Here is a 20,709-nt window from a genome sequence, read left to right on the forward strand (position 1 = left end):
TATGACCTTGGCTGGGAGCTTGGGTCCATAGTTGGTTCATTCCTTGACTCTAAGTCACTCTGTCTGCCCCACATGGAGCAGCATGAAAGCCTTAAAGGTCTATGGATTATAGGGTTATTTGACCTCTTTTCCATGTTGGGGGCCAAGTGGGTAGAGAACTGAGTGAATATAGGGAAGTGGGAATTGACCCACCTGGAGAAGGTCCTAATGGTTCCTCTGCATATATTCACTTCCAGCAAAGAACTAGATCCTTCGAATTGGAGGGCCTGTAGTAGGATCATCTAATGTGGCCTCTTATTTTACCAAAAGAAGCTAGGACTTGACTTGGGTTAAGTGGTGAGACCTCAAAATTACCAAATAGCTCAGTCACTCTAGGCAAGCTTTTCTATCTGGCCCACCTCCCTCCAGATCTCTGATTTGTGCATTTCCATATGTGTGTCTGGTTATTTCTAGAGAGGGGACACCTTTAAGGACAGGAGTCCCATCTTCCTCAAGCTACAATGCTAAAATAGTCCAGCTTCCCAAGAACCAGTCCCATTTTGTCATTTACCTGCAAATGGTGACGTGGAGACTGACAATGACGGATCTCTTAGGCTGTGAGTGCTGGGGCATCTTTCACTTCAGGAGTCCCATCCTAGCTTACAGGGATGGGCAGGATAAAGGGACCAATGCTAGCAGAAGTATAAATTAGGTGAAAAATAGCAATCAAATTAGAATAGAAGCCTGAGTTAGACCATGATGCTCTCTTCCCCGAACACTTTTTCATCTTATGTTCGCAACTGTACAATCCAGCATTTGATTGTGGGTTCTCTTGCTTTGTTCACCAAATCTCCTGTGTGAAAGCCTTGACTTCCTGAACAGATTTGGGGCTTCTTTTCTGTCTTCCCCTTTTTTGCCTCCTTTAACACTTAAAACGGATAGGCTCACACTGAACCTACTGATTATCTTCCCAGTGGTGAAAGCTACAAGTAACTATGGTAATGGGGCTGTTGATCTCTTTCTTTAAGATTTGGAAGACATCAATTTACTAACCTTCCTCAGAGTCAGGGATATGAACAAAGACAGTGCTTCCGATACCTGGCTTATTCTGTCAGTTACTTAATCACGTACTGGGCAGGATCCAGGCATCTGCATCTTTATGGAGCTCTTGCAAGTGATAACTTCTCCAACACTCAGACATGCAAGGAGGAGCTCATGAGTAACCTGAATTTACAGAGCAATGGTTTACAGCCTCTTCAAATAAATGACAGTTCAAGTCTACTTCCTACAGATAGATCCTTTATAATTTAATCCTATTTCCTATACATTTCACCAAAACTCTGCCCCTCTCTGATCTCTCAGATTTCAGGTATCTCTGTTCAGCACTTATGCTTTTTGCCCCCAAGAGAATAAAAGAATCATCCAGAAAATGATCAGTCATTTTCTGGCTTAATTATTTTCTCTACAGTTCAGCTCTTAAGTCAGAAACTCAAGAAAAATTTGTTGGCAGATTCAGGAGATGAATCCTTAGAGGGAATCTAATGTAAGAGTTAACATTAACAGCAGGTACTTTGGAATCAGATGGTCCAGGTTCTTAGTGGCAAACTAATTTTCCTGTACTTCAGTTTTTTCTCTCCTGTCAACACCTACCTCAAAGGTTGTTTTGGCCCTAGCCAGTTTGGCTCAATGGATAGAGCGTTGGCCTGGGTCTGAAGGGTCCTGGGTTCGATCCCAGCCAGGGGCACATGCCTGGGTTGTGGGCTCGATCCCCAGTAGGGGGCATGCGGGAGGCAGCCAATCAATGATTCCCTCTCATCATTGATGTTTCTCTCTCTCTCTCTCTCTCTCTCTCTCTCTCTCTCTCTCTCTCTCCCTTTCTCTCTGAAATCAGATATAGATATAGATATAGATATAGATATATATAGATATAGATATATAGATATATATTTTAAAATTTTGGGGTGAATGAAATAATACCTAGAAAGCACTTTAAACACCTGGACAGTCAAGCACCTAGTAAATGTTAACTGCTATAATTTTTAAGAACACCCCAATATTTGCACACACTCCAGGCCAGAACAGTCCCAGCTTGGCAGGCTGTCAATAGGGAGTAGCTCTCTGGCATGGGGAGTAGGCCTGTATGGATAAAGCTTCTTGTTCCATTCTAAGAGAGAGATGCAAGTGACTCAAGATCTTCCCACAAACACGAGTGTACCCATAAGCATGTAGTGTCCCTAGGAAAATCACCCCTTCAGTACTCTACAGACCTAAAGACTCTACACAAGGAGGTCCTATTTGGGAGAATCAGTCACCAACTCTGTCACCCTTCTAGTCTACTACATGCAACATGAGCTCAAGATCAATGACCTGGAATTTTAAGAACTGTTTATGCTCTGAAAGAGAACTACAAAAAAGATGTAGTTTCAAAAGACAAAACACTGTATTTTTGAGAAAGCATTACAGTGAAGAGGCCAAAGGCTTTGTAAGCAGACCAACTTCAGCTCTAGTTCTAGAGCAAATCACTGTAACCCTCTGGACCTTACCGCCTTCATCTATATAGAAATAGAATGGAGAGAGAATAATCTTTCATTGGATTATTGTAAGGTTTGAATGAGGTAATGAGAAGAAAAGCACCAAGCATAGAGATTGGCACCCCATAAGCACTCAACTGGTACTGATTCCCTATTTCTGCCCAGAGCTAAGGTCATGGCCTACAGGTATGGCCTACAGCAGTGATGGCGAACCTTTTGAGCTCGGCGTGTCAGCATTTTGAAAAACCCTAACTTAACTCTGGTGCCGTGTCACATATAGAAATTTTTTGATATTTGCAACCATAGTAAAACAAAGACTTATATTTTTGGTATTTATTTTATATATTTAAATGCCATTTAACAAAGAAAAATCAACCAAAAAAATGAGTTCGCGTGTCACCTCTGACACGCGTGTCATAGGTTCGCCATCACTGGCCTACAGGTATGACTCTCAGATATTGAGGCCTTGGGTCCCTCCCTGCCTCTCCATCCCTCCCAGACCAGCTCTTACACCCTTTCCTTACCTTCCCAGCCCCACAATGCTACCAAACTGATGAAGCTAAAAGGATTTGATCATGTCAGTATATTTATATGTAAACACAAAACTATTGGTATAAGATACTGAATATGAACATTTACAATTATTTTCTGAATCTGACTCAATCCATTGACATTAAATACAAAAGGAAAAGATTGTAAAATAAGAACATATACATTCAAGAGCTTATTACAGTATAAAATTATCGAGGTCTGATCAGCTACCAACCTCATCTGTGATGGAGGAAGCTTTAAGGGTTCCTGGGATTTTCTTGGGAATATAGAGCACTGGGGACTCGATTCCATCCCTGGCACATCAGGCTGGTAGGCTGGGAGCAGACAGGGATAGGATGGGTGAATGGGAAGGAAATAGTAATTGCAGGGGGACTGCTATACCCAGCCGGGAGTTAAGATTTTTTCTGTCACAGAGCCCACCCAGCTTGAGCGCCAGGGTCTGGCCGGCTATTAGGCAGAAAGAAATGGTTATTTGAGTGGATAAGACCAAGCTGCATAAGGAAAGGAACCTTTTGGTAAAATAAAAAGGGACCCTAGCACATTCTCCCAGGGAAAGATTCTCATGATAGTTTTCTTTCTCATAACTAGGCTCCTTCTCTTTCCTTCTAAGAAATTGCTTTTGGCTCTGGCTGCTCAGTGAGTTCATCTCTACTCCCAGGCTCCAATCCCCGAGGGATAGGAAGAGAAAAGAGAATCACAGTGGAGGTCTATTACCAAAATCAGCAAAGTAAACGGAGGAAACCATTAGGTAAGGGCAATCCATACTGAATTAAACCAGTGTCACCACAAACCAGTATTTTTGGCTCCAAAAGGTAGCATTCTGGAGTGAGATAAGTCATGACGTAAGGATGAAGGCCTGTGGCAAAAACACGAAGAGTAGATGTACCGGTGTCCTCTTCCACCACTCTGTGGTCTGACAACAGGAGACATGATCCCCAACCCCAGCTAGTCCGGGATAAACAGTAGGGCACAAGAAGCAACGAGTCCTAAACTGCAACATGGAGCCCCAGAAACTTTTATAAAGGAGTAACTGTGTGTATATGTATTTATAGAATACCACCATATTGTCACATACAATATATATTATATACACACGTACATATGGACCCATACACATAAGTGCACATACACACACACACACACACACACACACAGAATAACAGAAGAGACTCGAATACACGCTCTAGGTATAAACGTGCTTGGCACTCGGGACGTTCTCTAGAACATATAACTTGGTCAAGCTTTCTGGGAAGGAAGGTGGATGCTCACCAAACCTCCCCATCAAATCCTAGCAATGGGGAAGGAATGGGAAAGGGACCTCCAGAAGGAGAAGGCATTGGGAAAGGGGGAGGGAGTTTCCTTTCCCACTTACCTTGCTTAGAGCCTCTGGCAAAAATCAATAGCCACAATTTGGTTTTAATAAGGCACAGTTCAATGGCAGGTGCTAGGAATTAAGAACACATTGCTGCTGGCCCTTTCTAGTAACCATTTCACCATATCTACCTAGCCAAAGGGAAAGGCTGCCTTGCACCGGGAGTCTGGAGTACACCGGGAGACACAAGAAAGAGGTTCATCCATGGCTTCAGTGTAACTGATGGCAGCCTATAGGCTCAGCGGTGTCCAGGGAGTTTAAGGAAGAAGGCTGGCTAGCAGGAGGAGGTTCATGGGACAGTTACTGACTCTCCATAGCCAGGATGTTGTGGCTGGATGGCACCATGCCCTCCCTTTCTGCGAACTCCAGGATTGCCTTGTAGCAAAAATAGTACTGCTCAGGGGTCTGGATACTGAAGGCCCTCTGGGTCCTCATGCGGGACACCGTCTGGAACACATTAAGGGTACCAAGCTCCTCCAACTGTGCCAGGCAGATGTCCAGTGAGCAGAAGGTACCTGAAGGAAGAAAGGAAGTAGTCATATCTGACCTACCTCTCTTCTCCCCACCCTTCTACCAAATAACCCAGGGAGGACTAGATTACTGAATTTATAGGCAAGGGGCCTTAGGCCTGAAAGGAGTCAAGGAGGAGGGCACAGTGAGTGCTGGAAGCCAGAGAAATGAGAGGGCATATATATGGAGGTAATAGGAAGAGGTGGGAAAGTGACAATCCTGATAGAACAACAGCCCTCCCACACCTGGGCCCTAATTTTCAGACTCTACAATTTCTCCATAGAGGCCTAACACAAACCTATTCTTCCTGACCTTCTCCCAAAGGGATCTCTGACGAGAAATGCCAGCAGTCCCTTCAATAATCATCCCCTTAAGGCTAAAGTTGCTAACTGGATCCAGAATGGAGAGATAAAACAAGGTGGAGACCTCCCCAGGGAGAGAGATGGGAAGGAAGCAACAGCACAGCTGAGCTCTCTGAGACACCCAGGTGACTGATGGGGTCAGAAGATGATCATGCTGATGGATGTATAAAGCATCAACCCCCAGAGGACTTGGCTTGTGAAGTGTATGTTCTGGACACACACTTAGCACTAGGGATACTAAAAATACATTAAAGAAGAATTTTCAATGGCAATTCACCACCACTGGACCAAATTCTCTCAACCTGGCAAGGAAGAGCTTGGTTATCCCCCCACCCCCCCACCCTTACTGCCTCCGGAGGCCCTGAGAGCTGCATCAGGTGCATCATTACCTGTCCTGCCAATGCCTGCGCTGCAATGGACCACAATGGGTGGTTCAGGGCCCTGCCCTTTGGAGTGTGCACCCAGGCTGCTGACGGCCAACCTCTGCTGGCTCCTGACTGCTCTCAAGAAGTCAATGAGGGAAGCCGCTGAGGAGGGGACACCATAATCGGGCCAGCTCAGGAACTGAAAGTGAGTCACCTGGCGTTTCTGCCGCTCCTTGGATAGAAAAAGAAAAAAAAGTTAGTGAGGTCATTTCTGCTTGCCCTGACTACCTTCAGCTTTTCTAGTTCTTGACGTCCTGGGATCTCTACTACCAAGAGTCCTGCCTACCACCCTCAACTTTCTCCACAACGGCTTCTCTACAAACCCAAAGGAACGATTTAATGTTTGGAAAGGGCAGAATTCCTATTTGTAGGATCCAGATTTCTTCTAACTTTTATTCCTATGTAATGCCACTATTGTGTTGAGATAATATGGTTATATTGGCTCTGAATTAAATATCCTGATCCTCTTCCCAGAAAAATGGACGTAACTTATAAGCCCCCTGGAATCCTGCCTATTTCCCTTTGGATATTTCCTTTACAGTAATAGTTCTCCCTTAGCTTCAAAAAAGTGAGAAAATAGAAACCTGGATTTACCTCTGTGTTATGAATTTCTAGCGTTGTTTTCTTATAATGGTTCATGTTCTCCACGCCTAGATTGGTCACTGTGAGGAAGCCAAATCGGATCCGAGAGTCTTTTTCTAAAGGCCAGTACTGGCCACACTTCCTCCTGCCGCCCTCCTCAAAGCTGAAGATACACAGAGCAAGGTAAGCCTTCCACCCTTCCTCTCCACACCATTAACCATGCCCTCCCCAGGGCAGCAGTATCACCTCTTGCATTGTTTCTAACTTACACCCTTGCTTTTTGGCAGAAAAGAAAGAAAACCTTCATTCTAAACAGATGTAACAACAAAAATTTCTGCATGTACTCATTAAGCAGATTTTTATTGAGCACCTACTATATCATTTGGCCCCTTTCCTCTGGGTACTCCTCACATATCTGGGATAAATACTGGGTGGACAAAGAAAGACAGTAGATAAAATGTGGTGGGCCAGATTGAACTCTCTGCCTTGTATCTCAGCCACTGTTCATTTTCTTCCCCAATGAGAGACCTTGAGTGATAGAAGAGTAGGAAAGGCACAGCTCCTAAGATGCCGGCCCTGAGGTTTGTGTAAAGGCCTAAAGTCCACCTCATTACACTTCAGTGGCTCCAAATTACTCCAAGGTGATACTTCTTCCACAACCTCCTCTCCAAATCAAAGGTGGTTGTAACAGTACCATGAGAAAGCAAAATGAGCTAACATTCTCATTAATTCTTTTCTCCTCATCTGAAATAGGTTATAATTATCATAATGATAATAGTAATACTAATGAAATAGTAATTCCTGAAGTTTTGGCAGATGTGTACACCAAAATTTCAAAAACACTATTTTCATCAAGAGCTTCCTGCCTACATGAGCAGAAAATGGTCAAAGTAGCAGGGGAAGGGAGAGCAAAGGGGAACCGGCAATTCAGACACCACACTTCGCATGTCACTGTCTGACTTTTTAAGTATAATTTAAATGGAGTGACAGTCACTGCCCTTCATATTATTTTTTATACAGGTGCCCTTTGGAAGTATTCAAAGTGAATTGTCCCATGTTTCCTAATACCTCCTTTAGTGGATAAGACCAGGATAGGCTGTAACTGGCACAGGGTCAATAGAGCCATGGATTAAAACTTTGACAAGTTAGATCTATCAATCTCCACCGTACCCTGGCTGTTAACTTTGGATCAGCTAAAAAAAAAAAAAAAGAAAAGCTATGACATCTCAAACTCTTGGCCATGGCTTTCGTAATCCTCACTGTGTCTAAGAGCTAAATGCCTCTTGCAATCACCCATGATGCTTGAGGAGGCAGGGGTGGGGAGAGGGGGCAGAGAGCAGTGGGAAGAAAAGTGATGAACTCACCGAGTGGTCATGACAATCACCAAGACTTTTTGCTCCCATACCATGAGCCAAAAATCACGGTAAGTATTCTCCAAAGGGCCTGGAATGAAAGGAGAAGACAAGGTATGAGTGTGTTAACACACATCTGCATGTTAACAAGGTCCCCAGGTAGGTTACAGTCTGAGAAGCACCGTTACTGACCTTCTCAGAGTCTTATGAGCAGGGCTTCAACTATCATATCCAGACTGACAGTGTCAACTGTGTACAAGGCTGTAGCTGTTTTATTTAATCAATCACCAGTTGCCAAGTGAACTGTCCCCTTCCATGTCCCATCATCTCAGACTCAACATATTTGCAATTCAGCTTCCTCCTTCAAAACTAGCTTTCTCTCTACACTTTCCCATCTCTATTCATAGCACTGGCATTCTTCAATCACCCAGTCTTAAAAAGTTGAAGTCAATTCTGCCCCATTTTTTCCAAAATTGTTTTTTAAAAATGTATTGATTTGAGGGTGGGGGGGTGAAGGGGAAGAGAGAGGGGGTGGGGGGAACACATCGATTTGTTGTTCTACTTATTTATGCATTCATTGGTTGAGTCTTGTATGTGCCCTGACGGGGGATCAAATCTGCAATGTTGGCATATCGGGGTGACACTCTAACTAACTGTGCTACCCATTTTGGCCAGGGCCTTTACCCATTTTCTTTTATCTACCAAATCCTTGAGATTTTTTGCCTTTGAATTGTTTTTGGTTTTTGTCCCCATCCTGATCTCCCTACTCAATTTCACTGCTATGAGGACCAAACATATAATCTTTTGTCTGAGTTACTGTACTTCCATCTTGGTTTACTTTCCTGAACAGGACTCTCTCTTCCAATCTATTCTGGATACTCCTGCCGGTTTAATCTTTCTAAAAAATTGCTTCATCACAGTATAGACACATTATGCTCACTTCTGCCTCTATTCCCGTGCCCAAGCCATCTCTCTCATCTCCAAGGCTGTTCACTTTCTACCCATTTTCAAGTGCTGCCTCTCCCTTGCAGCTTTCTCTGACCACCACACACCTTGCAGGACTTTCTCTTGTCTCAGATATTGATGGCACAGCTAGATCAAAACAGCTTAACCATTTAACGTATATGGTCTCACACCAGTCATTTTACTTTGTGAGAATTAATCACATCTCAGCAAACATGGTGCTAAGGGCAAGGGCCATGTCATCAAGTTATCCTTCTGTCTTACAACCTGCACAAGATGGGCATTCAGAGGGAACTTTGAAGATACTTGTGGGCCAACAACTCCCTTTCAATCAAAGAAGTAACAACTCAGGGTAGTTCCTTGTACTTTCCTAGTGCTTTTTCCTCTTCTGGTTTCAGGGAAGCACAAGGGTTGATTTTATCCTGGAAGTTTTCTGGTTTCACTACCATTTTTGCTAACCTTTTTAGCAAGCACCAACATTGTATGACACTAGCATTTCCGCTGTGCAGAAGTGGACACTGTGAAGTCTTGAAAACAAACTAAATGTCTAACAAAAGAGGATTAAAGTATTGCATATCCCTAATTTAAACAATCCATACGGTAATATAAGATCTGTATCTTCTGCTCTGGAAAGGTGTGCACATGATATCAAGTGAAAAAAGAGATAATGTATAAAAAGAGCCCATTTTGTTAGATATTTTATATGTCTGTACCTATTTATATGCATAGAAAAAGGTTTAGAAGGAGATGCTGAAAAATGTTAACATTATCTATGGGTCTCAGGGTTATGAGTGATTTTCATCTTCAATTTCCAATTAATCTCTATGCAGTGAGTTTCCAGGCACATATGTATAAATTCTGCATCTCTTATCTGCCTTCTTCAATAACCCCCAATCTTTATGAAAAACCAAGATCTAGTGGCCACAACATTACAGAAAGTAACCATTCCTTTAAAAATTATGCTATCATCTGGTGCAAAGAATTACAGGTAGATGACTCAAAACCAATTTGTGAGGGGTGGACTAACTTACCTTGTGTACCAATGTAAGCATTCTTCTGCTTATAGCCATCCATGAAACTGGCATTGATGTAATCTGTCTAATGATAAAAAGGAAACATCATTGTAGCTGTGTGGAATATACCATTTGGGTGGGGAAATAATGTACTAGTAGGTAAATAAAACCGAGGGTATGGCTATTCTCTTCTTGTCAGGAAAAAAAAAAAGAGAGAGAGAAGCAAAAAGGCCAATTCAATTCAAAACCTCACTTCCACAAATATTGCTGGAACAACTGGATATCTACATGCAGAAAAAGAAAAAAACCAAGCTGAATCCTTCCTCACACCATACACAAACTATAGGATTAAATCTTTTTGACATTAGGTTAGACATAGCCTTCTTAGATATGACACATAAAATCACAAGCAGCAGCCTGGCCAGCAGTGGTTGAGCATTGACCTATGAACCAAGCACATGCCCAGGTTGCAGGCTCAATCCCCAGTAGGGGGTGTGCAGGAGGCAGCCAGTCAATGATTCTCTCTCATCATTGATGTTTCTATCGCTCTCTCCCTCTCCCTTCCTCTCCGAAATCAATAAATATCTATATTTTAAAAATCATAAGCAACAAAAGAAAAAAACAGATAAATTCAACTGCATTAAAATCGAAAACTTTTGTGCTTCAAATGATACCATCAAGAAAGTGAAAACAAAATAACAACAACAAAAAAATCCCACAGACTGCATATATTTGAAAAGATTTATACCTAGGATATATAAAGAATTCTCACAAATCAATAGTAAAAAGACAACCCAATTTTATTTTAATTTTTTAAAATTGATTTTAGAGAGGGAGACAGGGAGAGAGAGAGAGAAATATCGACGTGAGAGAGACACATCTATCAGTTGCTTCCTGAACGTGCCCCAATCAGGGATGAAACGCCAAACCTGCTACCATCAAGTGCACAAGATGACACTACAACCAATGGAGCCACATAGCCAGGGCAAAGACAACCCAACTTTAAAATGGGCAGAATAAGCCGAAACCGGTTTGGCTCAGTGGATAGAGCGTCGGCCTGCGGACTGAAAGGTCCCAGGTTCGATTCCGGTCAAGGGCATGTACCTGGGTTGCGGGCACATCCCCAGTAGGAGATGTGCAGGAGGCAGCTGATCGATGTTTCTCTCTCATCCTCTCATCGATGTTTCTAACTCTCTATCCCTCTCCCTTCCTCTCTGTAAAAAATCAATAAAAAAAAATATTTTTTAAAGAAAGTTGATTGTGGTATTGGCTGCACAATTCTGTGAATACATTTTTAAAAACTATTGAATTAGAAAGAAGAAACCAAGATGTAGGCATAGGTAAACACCGGAAATTGCTGCCTCGCACAACCACTTCAAAAATACAACTAAAAGACAAAACGGACATCATCCAGAACCACAGGAAGGCTGGCTGAGTGGAAATTCTACAACTAGAAGGAAAGAGAAAAGCACACTGAGACTCAGAGGAGGTGCGGAAGTAAAGTGCAGAGGTACGGAGGCGCACGTGGAAAGGGCTGGCAACTGAGGACGCGGTTGTCTTTTTCAATTGAGAGGGAGTCTCAAGCTCCCGACTGCTCTGAACTCCAGTTCCAGACGAATCTTTGGGGACCCAGACTCATACGGGGAGAAACTGGACTGTCTGGCATCGGTCGGAACTTGAGGGCGGCTTTCTCTCAGAGGTGCTTGCAGCGATTACCAGGACACTGAGAACCGGGGCCTCTTAGGGTAGGACTGAGGAGCAGCCATAGCTGTTTGCTCCGCCCTGTTGATTCCCTGAGACCCCACCCCACCCCACCCAAGCTGTGCACAGAGGCTTTTGCAATCTAAAATTACCTAACAAGCTGCAGCTGGGTCAGAGAGACCCAGAACTTCCAAAAGAAGGCCCAAGGCCCCACAGCAGCTTGCATTGCTTCACAGCTGGGCCTCATCTAGGCACCTCCAAACCCCAAACAAAGAAGAGGAATCTGCAGATCACTCCATAGCTCCTGCTGGGTAGCCTCAGGCAGAGGCTAAATTAGCACCTCCTTAGAGATCCAAGAGCCAGTGTACACAGTGGTCAGAGTGGGACCATCCAGATTACAACTCCTCAGATCCATAAGGGACACACTCAGGGGGCAGACTCAGTGAGCACCAAAGCCCCACTGAAGCAAGTCTTGCCCCAGAAGGGTGTCTCCAGCACAGAAGTTCTCCCACTGCAGACACAGCTGATTCTCACAGCCAATTTGCCTGGAGGTCAATTCCTCCCAGTGATACCTACAACAATCAAGGCTTAACTACAACAAGACTGTGCACAAAGCCCACAAAGGGGTGCACCAAGAGTGTCCACCTTCGGTAATTGGGGAGGCTGAGCCACTGGGCCATATAGGACACCTAACACAGAAAGCCACTCAATCAACACAGGGAACCATAAAAAATGCGGAGACAAAGAAACAGGTCACAAATGACAGAAATGGAGGAAAGCAAACTACTGGATATAGAGTTCAAAACCACACTTTTTAGGTTTTTCAAGAATTTTCTAGAAACCACCGATAAATTTAGTGAGACCCTCAAGAAATCTAGTGAGACCGCCGATAAATTTAGTGAGACCCTCAAGAAATCTAGTGAGACCCTCGAGGTTATGAAAAAGGACCAACTAGAAATTAAGCATACACTGACTGAAATAAAGAATATTATACAGACTCCCAACAGCAGACCAGAGGATCGCAAGAATCAAGTCAAAGATTTGAAATATAAAGAAGCAAAAAACACCCAACCGGAAAAGCAAAATGAAAAAAGAATCCAAAAATACGAAGATAGTGTAAGGAGCCTCTGGGACAGCTTCAAGCGCACCAACATCCGAATTATAGGGGTGCCAGAAGAAGAGAGAGAGCAAGATATTGAAAACCTATTTGAAGAAATAATGACAGAAAACTTCCCCTACCTGGTGAAAGAAATAGACTTACAAGTCCAGGAAGCGCAGAGAACCCCAAACAAAACGAATCCAAAGAGGACCACACCAAGACACATCATAATTAAAATGCCAAGAGCAAAAGACAAAGAGAGAATCCTAAAAGCAGCAAGAGAAAGAAAATCAGTTACCTACAAGGGAGTACCCATACGAATGTCAGCTGATTTCTCAACAGAAACTTTGCAGGCCAGAAGGGAGTGGCAAGAAATATTCAAAGTGATGAATACCAAGAACCTACAACCAAGATTACTTTACCCAGCAAAGCTATCATTCAGAAGTGAAGGTCAGATAAAGAGCTTCACAGATAAGAAAAAGCTAAAGGAGTTCATCACCACCAAACCAGTATTATATGAAATGCTGCAAGGTATCCTTTAAGAGGAAGAAGAAGAAAAAGGTAAAGATACAAATTATGAACAACAAATACACATCTATCAACAAGTGAATCTAAAAATCAAGTGAATAAATAATCTGATGAACAGAATAAACTGGTGAATATAATAGAATCAGAGGCATAGAAAGGGAGTGGACTGACTATTCTCAGGGGGGAAAAGGGTTTGGGGGATGCGGGAAGAGACTGGACAAAAATCGTACACGTATGGATGAGGACAGTGGGGGGGAGGGTAAGGGCAGAGGGTGGAGTGGGAACCCGGTGGAGGAGAGCTATGGGGGGGAAAAAGAGGAAAACTGTAATAATCTGAACAAGAAAGATTTAATTTAAAAAATCAATGAAAAATAAAATAATAAAAAATAAATAAAAACTAAAAAATAAAAATAAAAAAATAAACTATTGAATTATACACTTTAAATGGATAAATTGTATGGTATGTCAATTATATATCAAGAAAGCTGTTATTAAAAAGAAAAAAAAGAAAGAAAGGAATCCAGTAACACTTGCAGGACTATAGCTCAGAACCAAAAAGGAGGCAAGCCAAGCACATGAGCAGGACATCCCGTCAATGCTGCCACACATAAAAGGCAAAGTGTGACTGAAAAAGGAAGAAAGCTATACCTCATATACCTCATATACCTCAAAGCTATCCCATCAGCAGCATGGGACTCATACCCAGGCTCCATTATTACTTGAATATTCAATAGAAACTATGACTAATAGCTTTACAATTTCAGGAGCAAATCTGGTGAACAATTCACCTGACTCCTCCATTTACTGTGGAAATAAAGCCTCTGTCATTGTTTATAGTAATGAGAGGGATTATAACTCAAGGGATGATCTTCAAATTAATTACAGGATAACTAGAATAGTCTTCTGATACACTGAGATTCACTCATTCCTTCACAAATAATTTACTGAACGTCTGGTATGTACCAGGCACTGTTCTAAATATTGGAGACAGAGCACTCAACAAGACATAAATATAGATATCTGACTCCAGAGCCACAACTTAGCCCTTATATTCTGCTTGTTCATAGCATATACTGTGATAATCTCAACAATACTGATGAATTTGCCCTCAGTCAGCCAGGTTCTTAACTAATGCTCCTGCAAGAAAATCTTCTGTAAGGGTCCTAGACTGGAATTCAGTTTATGTGCTTAAAACATTAAGGTTACAAGATCCATGCACTACATACAAGGCAATGATTTTCCAAAAACTTATCCCCTAGAAAAAGAAGGGATATAACAATTCCCTATAATGTGTGTCATGTTAAAGTTAAGGATACTATTTAAATTCCTTTACTTGAAACCTCAACCAATGCTGTTTTTTTTTTTAAATGTGTATAGAAGCCACCAGAAGGGAAAAGAAAAAACTGTAATACTTTTTTAGTCATTGACCTCAAAATTGTAAGTGCTGGATGTTGCTGTAAACAAATTATATTAAGGAGGACTTTAAAAAGGAGCAAGTGGCCCAGCCAGTGTGGCTCAGTGGTTGAGCGTCCGACTTATGAACCAAGAGGTCATACTTGGGTTCCTGGTCAGGGCACATGCCCGGATTGCAGGCTCAATCCAGAGTAGGGGGCACGCAGGAGGAAGTCGATCAATGATTCCCTGTCATCATTGATGTTCCTATGTTTCGCTCCCTCTCCTTTCCTCTCTGAAATCAATAAAAATATTTTTTAAAAAAAGGAGTAAGTGAATGATTATGCTATAGACAATGCATGAGGTAAGGATGAATGAAAAAAAAAACTGCTAATGTTATGCTAATAGATTTTTCTGGTTTAGAATAAGCTTTCCAGTGACATCACCTTGTACTTAAAAGGAAATAAAAATGATGTGCTCTAGAAAACTGTTATATTAACTCAAAAAGTAGATCCAAATGAGGACAAAACACTGATGTTAAATGTTTGAACATTTTCACTAAACATCTCTACTAATGCATTATATGTGATTAAAAAATATATATCTATTGATTTCAGAGAGAGGAAGGGAGAGGGAGAGAGAGAAAGAGATAGAAACATTGATGAGAGAGAAACATCAATCAGCTGCCTCTTGCACACCCCACACTGGGGATTGAGCCAACAACCCAGGCATGTGCCTTGACCCGGAATCGAACCAGTGACCTCCTAGTGCATGGGATGATGCTCAACCACCTTAGCCACAACCAGCCAGGACAATAATTGAACATTTATCAGGCACCTACAATATACCAGACCTTGTACTATCAGCATTTACATAAAGTATGTCATTTAATCTCCACTTACTACTATAAGATGGACATATAGGGACTTGCCTATGGTAACAATAGACTAGTATGTAGCAATATTAAAACTCAAACAGTATCTTTCTGACTTAGAATCCATGTTCTTTCAACTATAGTATTAGTAAGCTTCACTTTGTAAGAGACTTAAATTTCCCTCAGTACTCCTGAAAAGATGGAATTTATCTGTCTACCTGAGTGTGGCCACTTCGTTTTATCAGTTTTACTCTTGTTTGGTCCAGGCAGGGTACATCCCCATATCGGTTCTTCTCTAGGTTTCCTGGAGACCTGAAGAAAATGAAATAAACAAGCAAAATAAAGAAAGAAAAAAAGTGGGGGTAGTATGTATGTGTACGTACAAAGCCTGGCAGTGCTAAGGTGGGTGTCAGTTACTGTCGAGGGCAGGTATATTGAGCTTTTCATGATCTAGTCTATATAATTCCATATCATTTAATATTTTAATAATAAGTAAGTACTATAGAAATATTTCCATTCAAAAAAGAGAAATAGAGGTACAACACCAAAAAAATCTAGCTGAAAATAAAATTTTCTACTACTTATTTCCAAAAAGATTTTCAAAATAAATTTCTTAAGTTCCAGTTTAACAAGATAGGCTGATAACATGTTTGACGCCAGTCCCTCCAGCAGCCTCATTAAAATAAAAAAGGAGCCCCTTCAGTTGTGGCTCAGTGTTTGAGCATTGACCTAGGAACCAAGAGGTCACAGTTCAATTCCTGTTTGGGGCACAAGCCAGGGTTGTGGGCTCAGTCCTCACTGGGGGGTGTTCCTCCCTCAGCCATGTTTCTATCTCTCTATCCCTCTCCCTTCCTCTCTCTCTCTCTAAAATTCTATATAATAAAAGCCTAATATGCTAAGTGTCTAGTCGTTCAATGGTCTGTTCAACCAAAGTGTAATATGCTAATGATATGCTAAGGCCGCTCAACCACTCACTATGACTTGCACTGACTACCAGGAGGCAGACACTCTGACCAGTAGGTTAGCTTGCTGCTGGGGTCTGGCTGATCGGGATTGAGCGAGACAGGCCAGACACACCTTGGAGCCCTCCTGCAGTCCCTTCCTGGCTGGTCAACCTCCTGCATCCCTCCCTGGCCCCGATCGTGCACCAGTGGGGTCCCCCGGCCTGGCCTGTGCCCTCTCGAAATCCGGGACCCCTTGGCGGATGTCAGAGAGCCAGTTTCGGCCAAACCCAGAAGCCAGGCCGAGGGACCCCTCTGGTGCACGAATTCATGCACCAGGCCTCTAGTAAAAATAAATAAATAAATAAATAAATAAATAAATAAATAAATAAATAAATTTTAATAATAGGAACTAATCAGTACAAACCCAGAAGTGACAGCAGAGACATAAGTAGACAAAGAGAATTAAACCCATTTTGGCAGTGAGAAAATTGGAAAGATTTTTTGCTGACTTGGCCAATTATAGAAAGCTAGGACCTCCAGACCAGCATGGCTTAGTGGTTGAGCATCAATCTATGAACCAGGAGGTCATGGTTCGATTCCCAGTCAGGGCACATGCGGAGCTTCCGGCTCCATCCCCAGTAGGGGGCATGCAGGAGGCAGCCGATCAGTGATTCTCTCTCATCATTGATGTTTCTACCTATCCCTCCCCTTTCCTCTCTGAAATTAATAAGAAAGGAGAGAAAGAAAGAAAGAAGAAAGAAAGAAAGAAAGAAAGAAAGAAAGAAAGAAAGAAAGAAAGAAAGAAAGAAAGAAATAGGACCGTAGAGGTATTTATAGAGATACATAATGACTCACCGTTATAGATCCCACACCCTGGAAGGCAACGTTATAGATCCCACACCCTGGAAGGCAAGGTGAGGCACAGGACTGAAAACAGGAATAAATAAAATCTGAATGACGGACAGTGAGAACAGCGTGCCCCACTCCCCTGTCCTATCCTGTCTTACACTCATATCCAGACTTGGACCCTACCAGGCAAGAGAGTGGAGAATTCCTCTCTGGAAAAAGTGAATAGCCCTACATAAAAGAATTCTGTCATTTGGAGTAAATCAAACAACAAGCTAGCTGATTAGTTTAATTTGAAGCTCACTCATGCTAACAGTGCTTCCAAGCAGCCTTTTTTTTTTTTTTTTTTAAAGAAGATTCCATTCTTCTTTTTCTTCTTCTTCTTCATTTTTTCCAGAGAGGAAGGGAGAGGGAGAGAGAAGTTGAAACATCAAAGATGAGAGAGAACCACTGATCGGCTGCCCGCAACACAGCTCCTGCACACCCCCAACTGGGGATCGAGCCTGCAACCTGGGCATGTGCCCTAGACTGGAATCGAACCCGGGACCCCTCAGTCCCAAGGCCAGTGCTCTATCACTAAGCCTAATTAGCTAGGGCCAAGCAGCTTTTAAGGACCCCACTCCTAAGTGTGAACTAACAGCCAAGGATCTCCAGATAATTAAGGAAAGCCCATAGCACAAAAGAGACCAATTCAAATACTTGGGGAGCGGGGGAGAGCACAAAACAGAGTTAATGAGAAAATGAGCTCTAAAAGGGTATAATTAATAACCTCAAAGAAAAAAAGTACTGCATACATGAAATAAGAATAGGATGCAATGAAAAAGGAACAAAGAAGAAAAGCTCTTAGAAATTAAAAAAAATATATATCCCAGATAATAATTTTAAAAGAAAGACAAAAGAGAAAGTAGAGGAAATTTCCCAGAATAGGGAACAAAAAGTCAAAGTGATGCAAAATATGAAAAATTTAAGAAAATAAGAGAATCATTCTAGACAGAACTTGGCAAACTTTGACCTGGCTACCTGTGTTTATAAGTAAAAGTTTAATTGTACTAAGCCCATCAGTTTAGTACTGTCTGTGGCTACGTTCACACTACAATGGCAGAGTTGAATACTTACAACAGACTGCAAAGGCCCATGAGCCTAAAATATTTACCATCTTGCCCTTTAAGAAAAAATTTGTCAATCTCTGCTTTAGGAAATGTAACAAGACTAACAGGAACATCCCAATGAGAAAGAATTGACATAATACAAGGAAAGAAAGAATGGGAAACAAAGTTTTAAAAAGTCCCAGAATTAAAGAACACAAGCTTTCAAAGTAAAAGAACCTATTACACACCTAATAAAATGAATGAAAAAAAGGATCCACACCAAGGCACAACATTGTGACATTTTTAAACAGAAAGATACAGATCTAAAAATGTCCAAAGGAAAAAAAAATATTTAGAAAGACTCGAGAAGGAATAAGAATAACATCAAACAATTTAGTAGTTTTAGGTTTGATCGAATAATTGAATTGATACCCCTCCCTCGGGAATTTACTTTCAGGCCATTTCACAAAGGACATTCCACTTGCTAAGACCATTCATTATTTTTCCCCTCAGGACTCACCTAGAGAATTCTCAGCCCAGAAAAAGCCCGCCTATAGTCCTTTAAAAATCTCTGACTCCCAGTCCCTGGGTGCTGGTGCCATTTGGGGGCTCAGACCATCTGGTATTCAGATGACCAAATCCTATATAATAAAAGCCTAATATGGCCCTAACCGGTTTGGCTCAGTGGATAGAGTGTCGGCCTGCGGACTGAAGGGTCCCAGGTTCAATTCCAGTCAAGGGCATGGACTTGTGGGCACACCCCCGATAGGGAGTGTGCAGGAGACAGCTGATCGATGTTTCTCTCTCATCGATGCTTCTAACTCTCTATCCCTCTCCCTTCCTCTCTGTAAAAAAATCAATAAAATAAAATTTTAAAAAGCCTAATATGCCAAGTGTCCAACTGTTCGTTCAACCAGTTGCTATGATGCGCACTGACCACCAGGGGGCAGACGCACTGACCAGTAGGTTAGTTTGCTGCTGGGGTCCGGCCAATCGGGACTGGGTGAGATGGGTCGGACATGCTGGAGCCCTCCAGCAGTCCCTCCCCGGCCCCGATTGTGCACTGGTGGGGTCCCTCGGCCTGGCCTGTGCCCTCTTGCAATCCGGAACCCCTAAGGGGATGTCAGAGAGCACCGGCCAGGCCGAGGGACCCCACCAGTGCACAAATCCATGCACCGGGCCTCTAGTAAATTTATAATCCCTTACCACTTTGGCCTCGTGTGTTCCTCCTTCAGCGACCCCAACATTTGGTACTGAAACACAAGGGGGTTCCACGGGGATGGGGAGCCATCGCTCTGGCTTTAGTCACCCCAAGTTTGCTATTTGGAGAGCAGTAGGCAGCAGCTCAACCTGGGCTTACCTCCGAATTCTACTTGGTTGACTCCATTGCCAGCCTTGATTAGGCCTCCCTCCCTTATGGATCTTCCTGAACCAGCCAAGGAGGATGCTGGATCAGGAATCTCTCCTTCTCCATTACTGACCATCCCACACCGTCCAATCTACTCTAGGTGAGTGACGTTCCACAATTTCCCTCATCTTGAGTCTTCTGCCCATTCTCTCTCATTGACTTCTTAAAAGTCTCTCATCTCGAAAGTCCTAGCACTAGGCCAGAAGACTCCTCAGTCCGGAGGGTCACCCCCTCGTTTCTCGTGGTGATTTGTTTAGCACTGGGGATGTCTGCCCTAAACAGTCACCTTTGGATTTGTGGTCTGTTAATCACCCTTCCTATCTTGTGGGCCACGCTACACTCATGGGGGAGATCATGCCCAAGCACTGTATTTTCTTTTGTAACACTGGCCACAATATAAACAGATAATAAGTCTCAATGGCCTGAAAACAGCACTTTCAATTTTAACACATTGCGTGATTTAGATAATTGCTGTCAACTGCAATGGAATATGGTCAGAGATTCCTTACGTGCAGGCCTTTCTCACCCTTCAGTCTTGACCCTCTCTCTGTCAGTCCTGCTCTACCCATCAGATCCTTCTCCTTCACGCAAAATATCATACCCCTAACACTTCTGATTCTGAATCTACTTTTTTTTTTCTGAATCTACTTTTGACCCAGCAGACCACTGACCTCCATCCCCTTACACGCCCCCTCCCTCACCTGCAGTAGATCCTGCCGGGAGCCGGTCCATCCTTGCTGCTTGACACAGTCGCTGCAGGAAAGAAACATCTGCACAGCATATGTTTCAAGGGACCTGGCATATATAGCATATTGTTCTTAATATGTTTGCTCTCTTTAGCGCCATGTGTTTTAACCAAGGTCACCTCTCCGAGAAAGGTTGTTTCCCCAGGTGGGGATCTTTCCCTGAGGTTAGGGAGGGGATACAACCCCTTAATTAAGTGCCAGGCGGGTAGTTAAGCTACATAATCTTTACTCCCTGGAATGGAGATAAGAAACGCCCTAACCTTTGTAATAGAAATTGACAGGATTAAAATCGGCTGGTATAAATATGGATGTAACAAGACAATAAACATCAGATCCTCATCAGTTCCTAACCAGAACTCCGACCAGAACTTTGGCTGGAGATCCTGGCTAGAGGTCCTGACTAGGCTGCTGATCAACTGAAGGCTGTCTTCGTGTCATTCCT

At 42.7% G+C, this 20,709-nt stretch overlaps 1 protein-coding gene across 2 annotated transcripts in view; it reads right to left on the bottom strand.

Annotated features, from left to right (window-relative positions):
- Positions 1–3,078: 3,078 nt before the first annotated feature.
- PTPN9 (protein tyrosine phosphatase, non-receptor type 9) overlaps positions 3,079–20,709 on the bottom strand; it is a 104,985-nt gene continuing 87,354 nt past the window's right edge. For both annotated transcript variants that reach the window (XM_023753145.1, XM_006087902.3), the window contains 6 exons: positions 15,454–15,547; positions 9,660–9,726; positions 7,678–7,756; positions 6,326–6,476; positions 5,696–5,903; positions 3,079–4,949 (listed from right to left, as the gene is read on the bottom strand). In XM_023753145.1, coding sequence (XP_023608913.1) covers positions 4,735–4,949; positions 5,696–5,903; positions 6,326–6,476; positions 7,678–7,756; positions 9,660–9,726; positions 15,454–15,547 — 814 coding nt within the window. In that variant the 3' untranslated portion in view covers positions 3,079–4,734. The remainder of the gene's footprint in view (positions 4,950–5,695; positions 5,904–6,325; positions 6,477–7,677; positions 7,757–9,659; positions 9,727–15,453; positions 15,548–20,709) is intronic.

This window comes from Myotis lucifugus, unplaced genomic scaffold, assembly GCF_000147115.1.
Source record: "Myotis lucifugus unplaced genomic scaffold, Myoluc2.0 scaffold_41, whole genome shotgun sequence".
NCBI lineage: Eukaryota > Metazoa > Chordata > Mammalia > Chiroptera > Vespertilionidae > Myotis > Myotis lucifugus.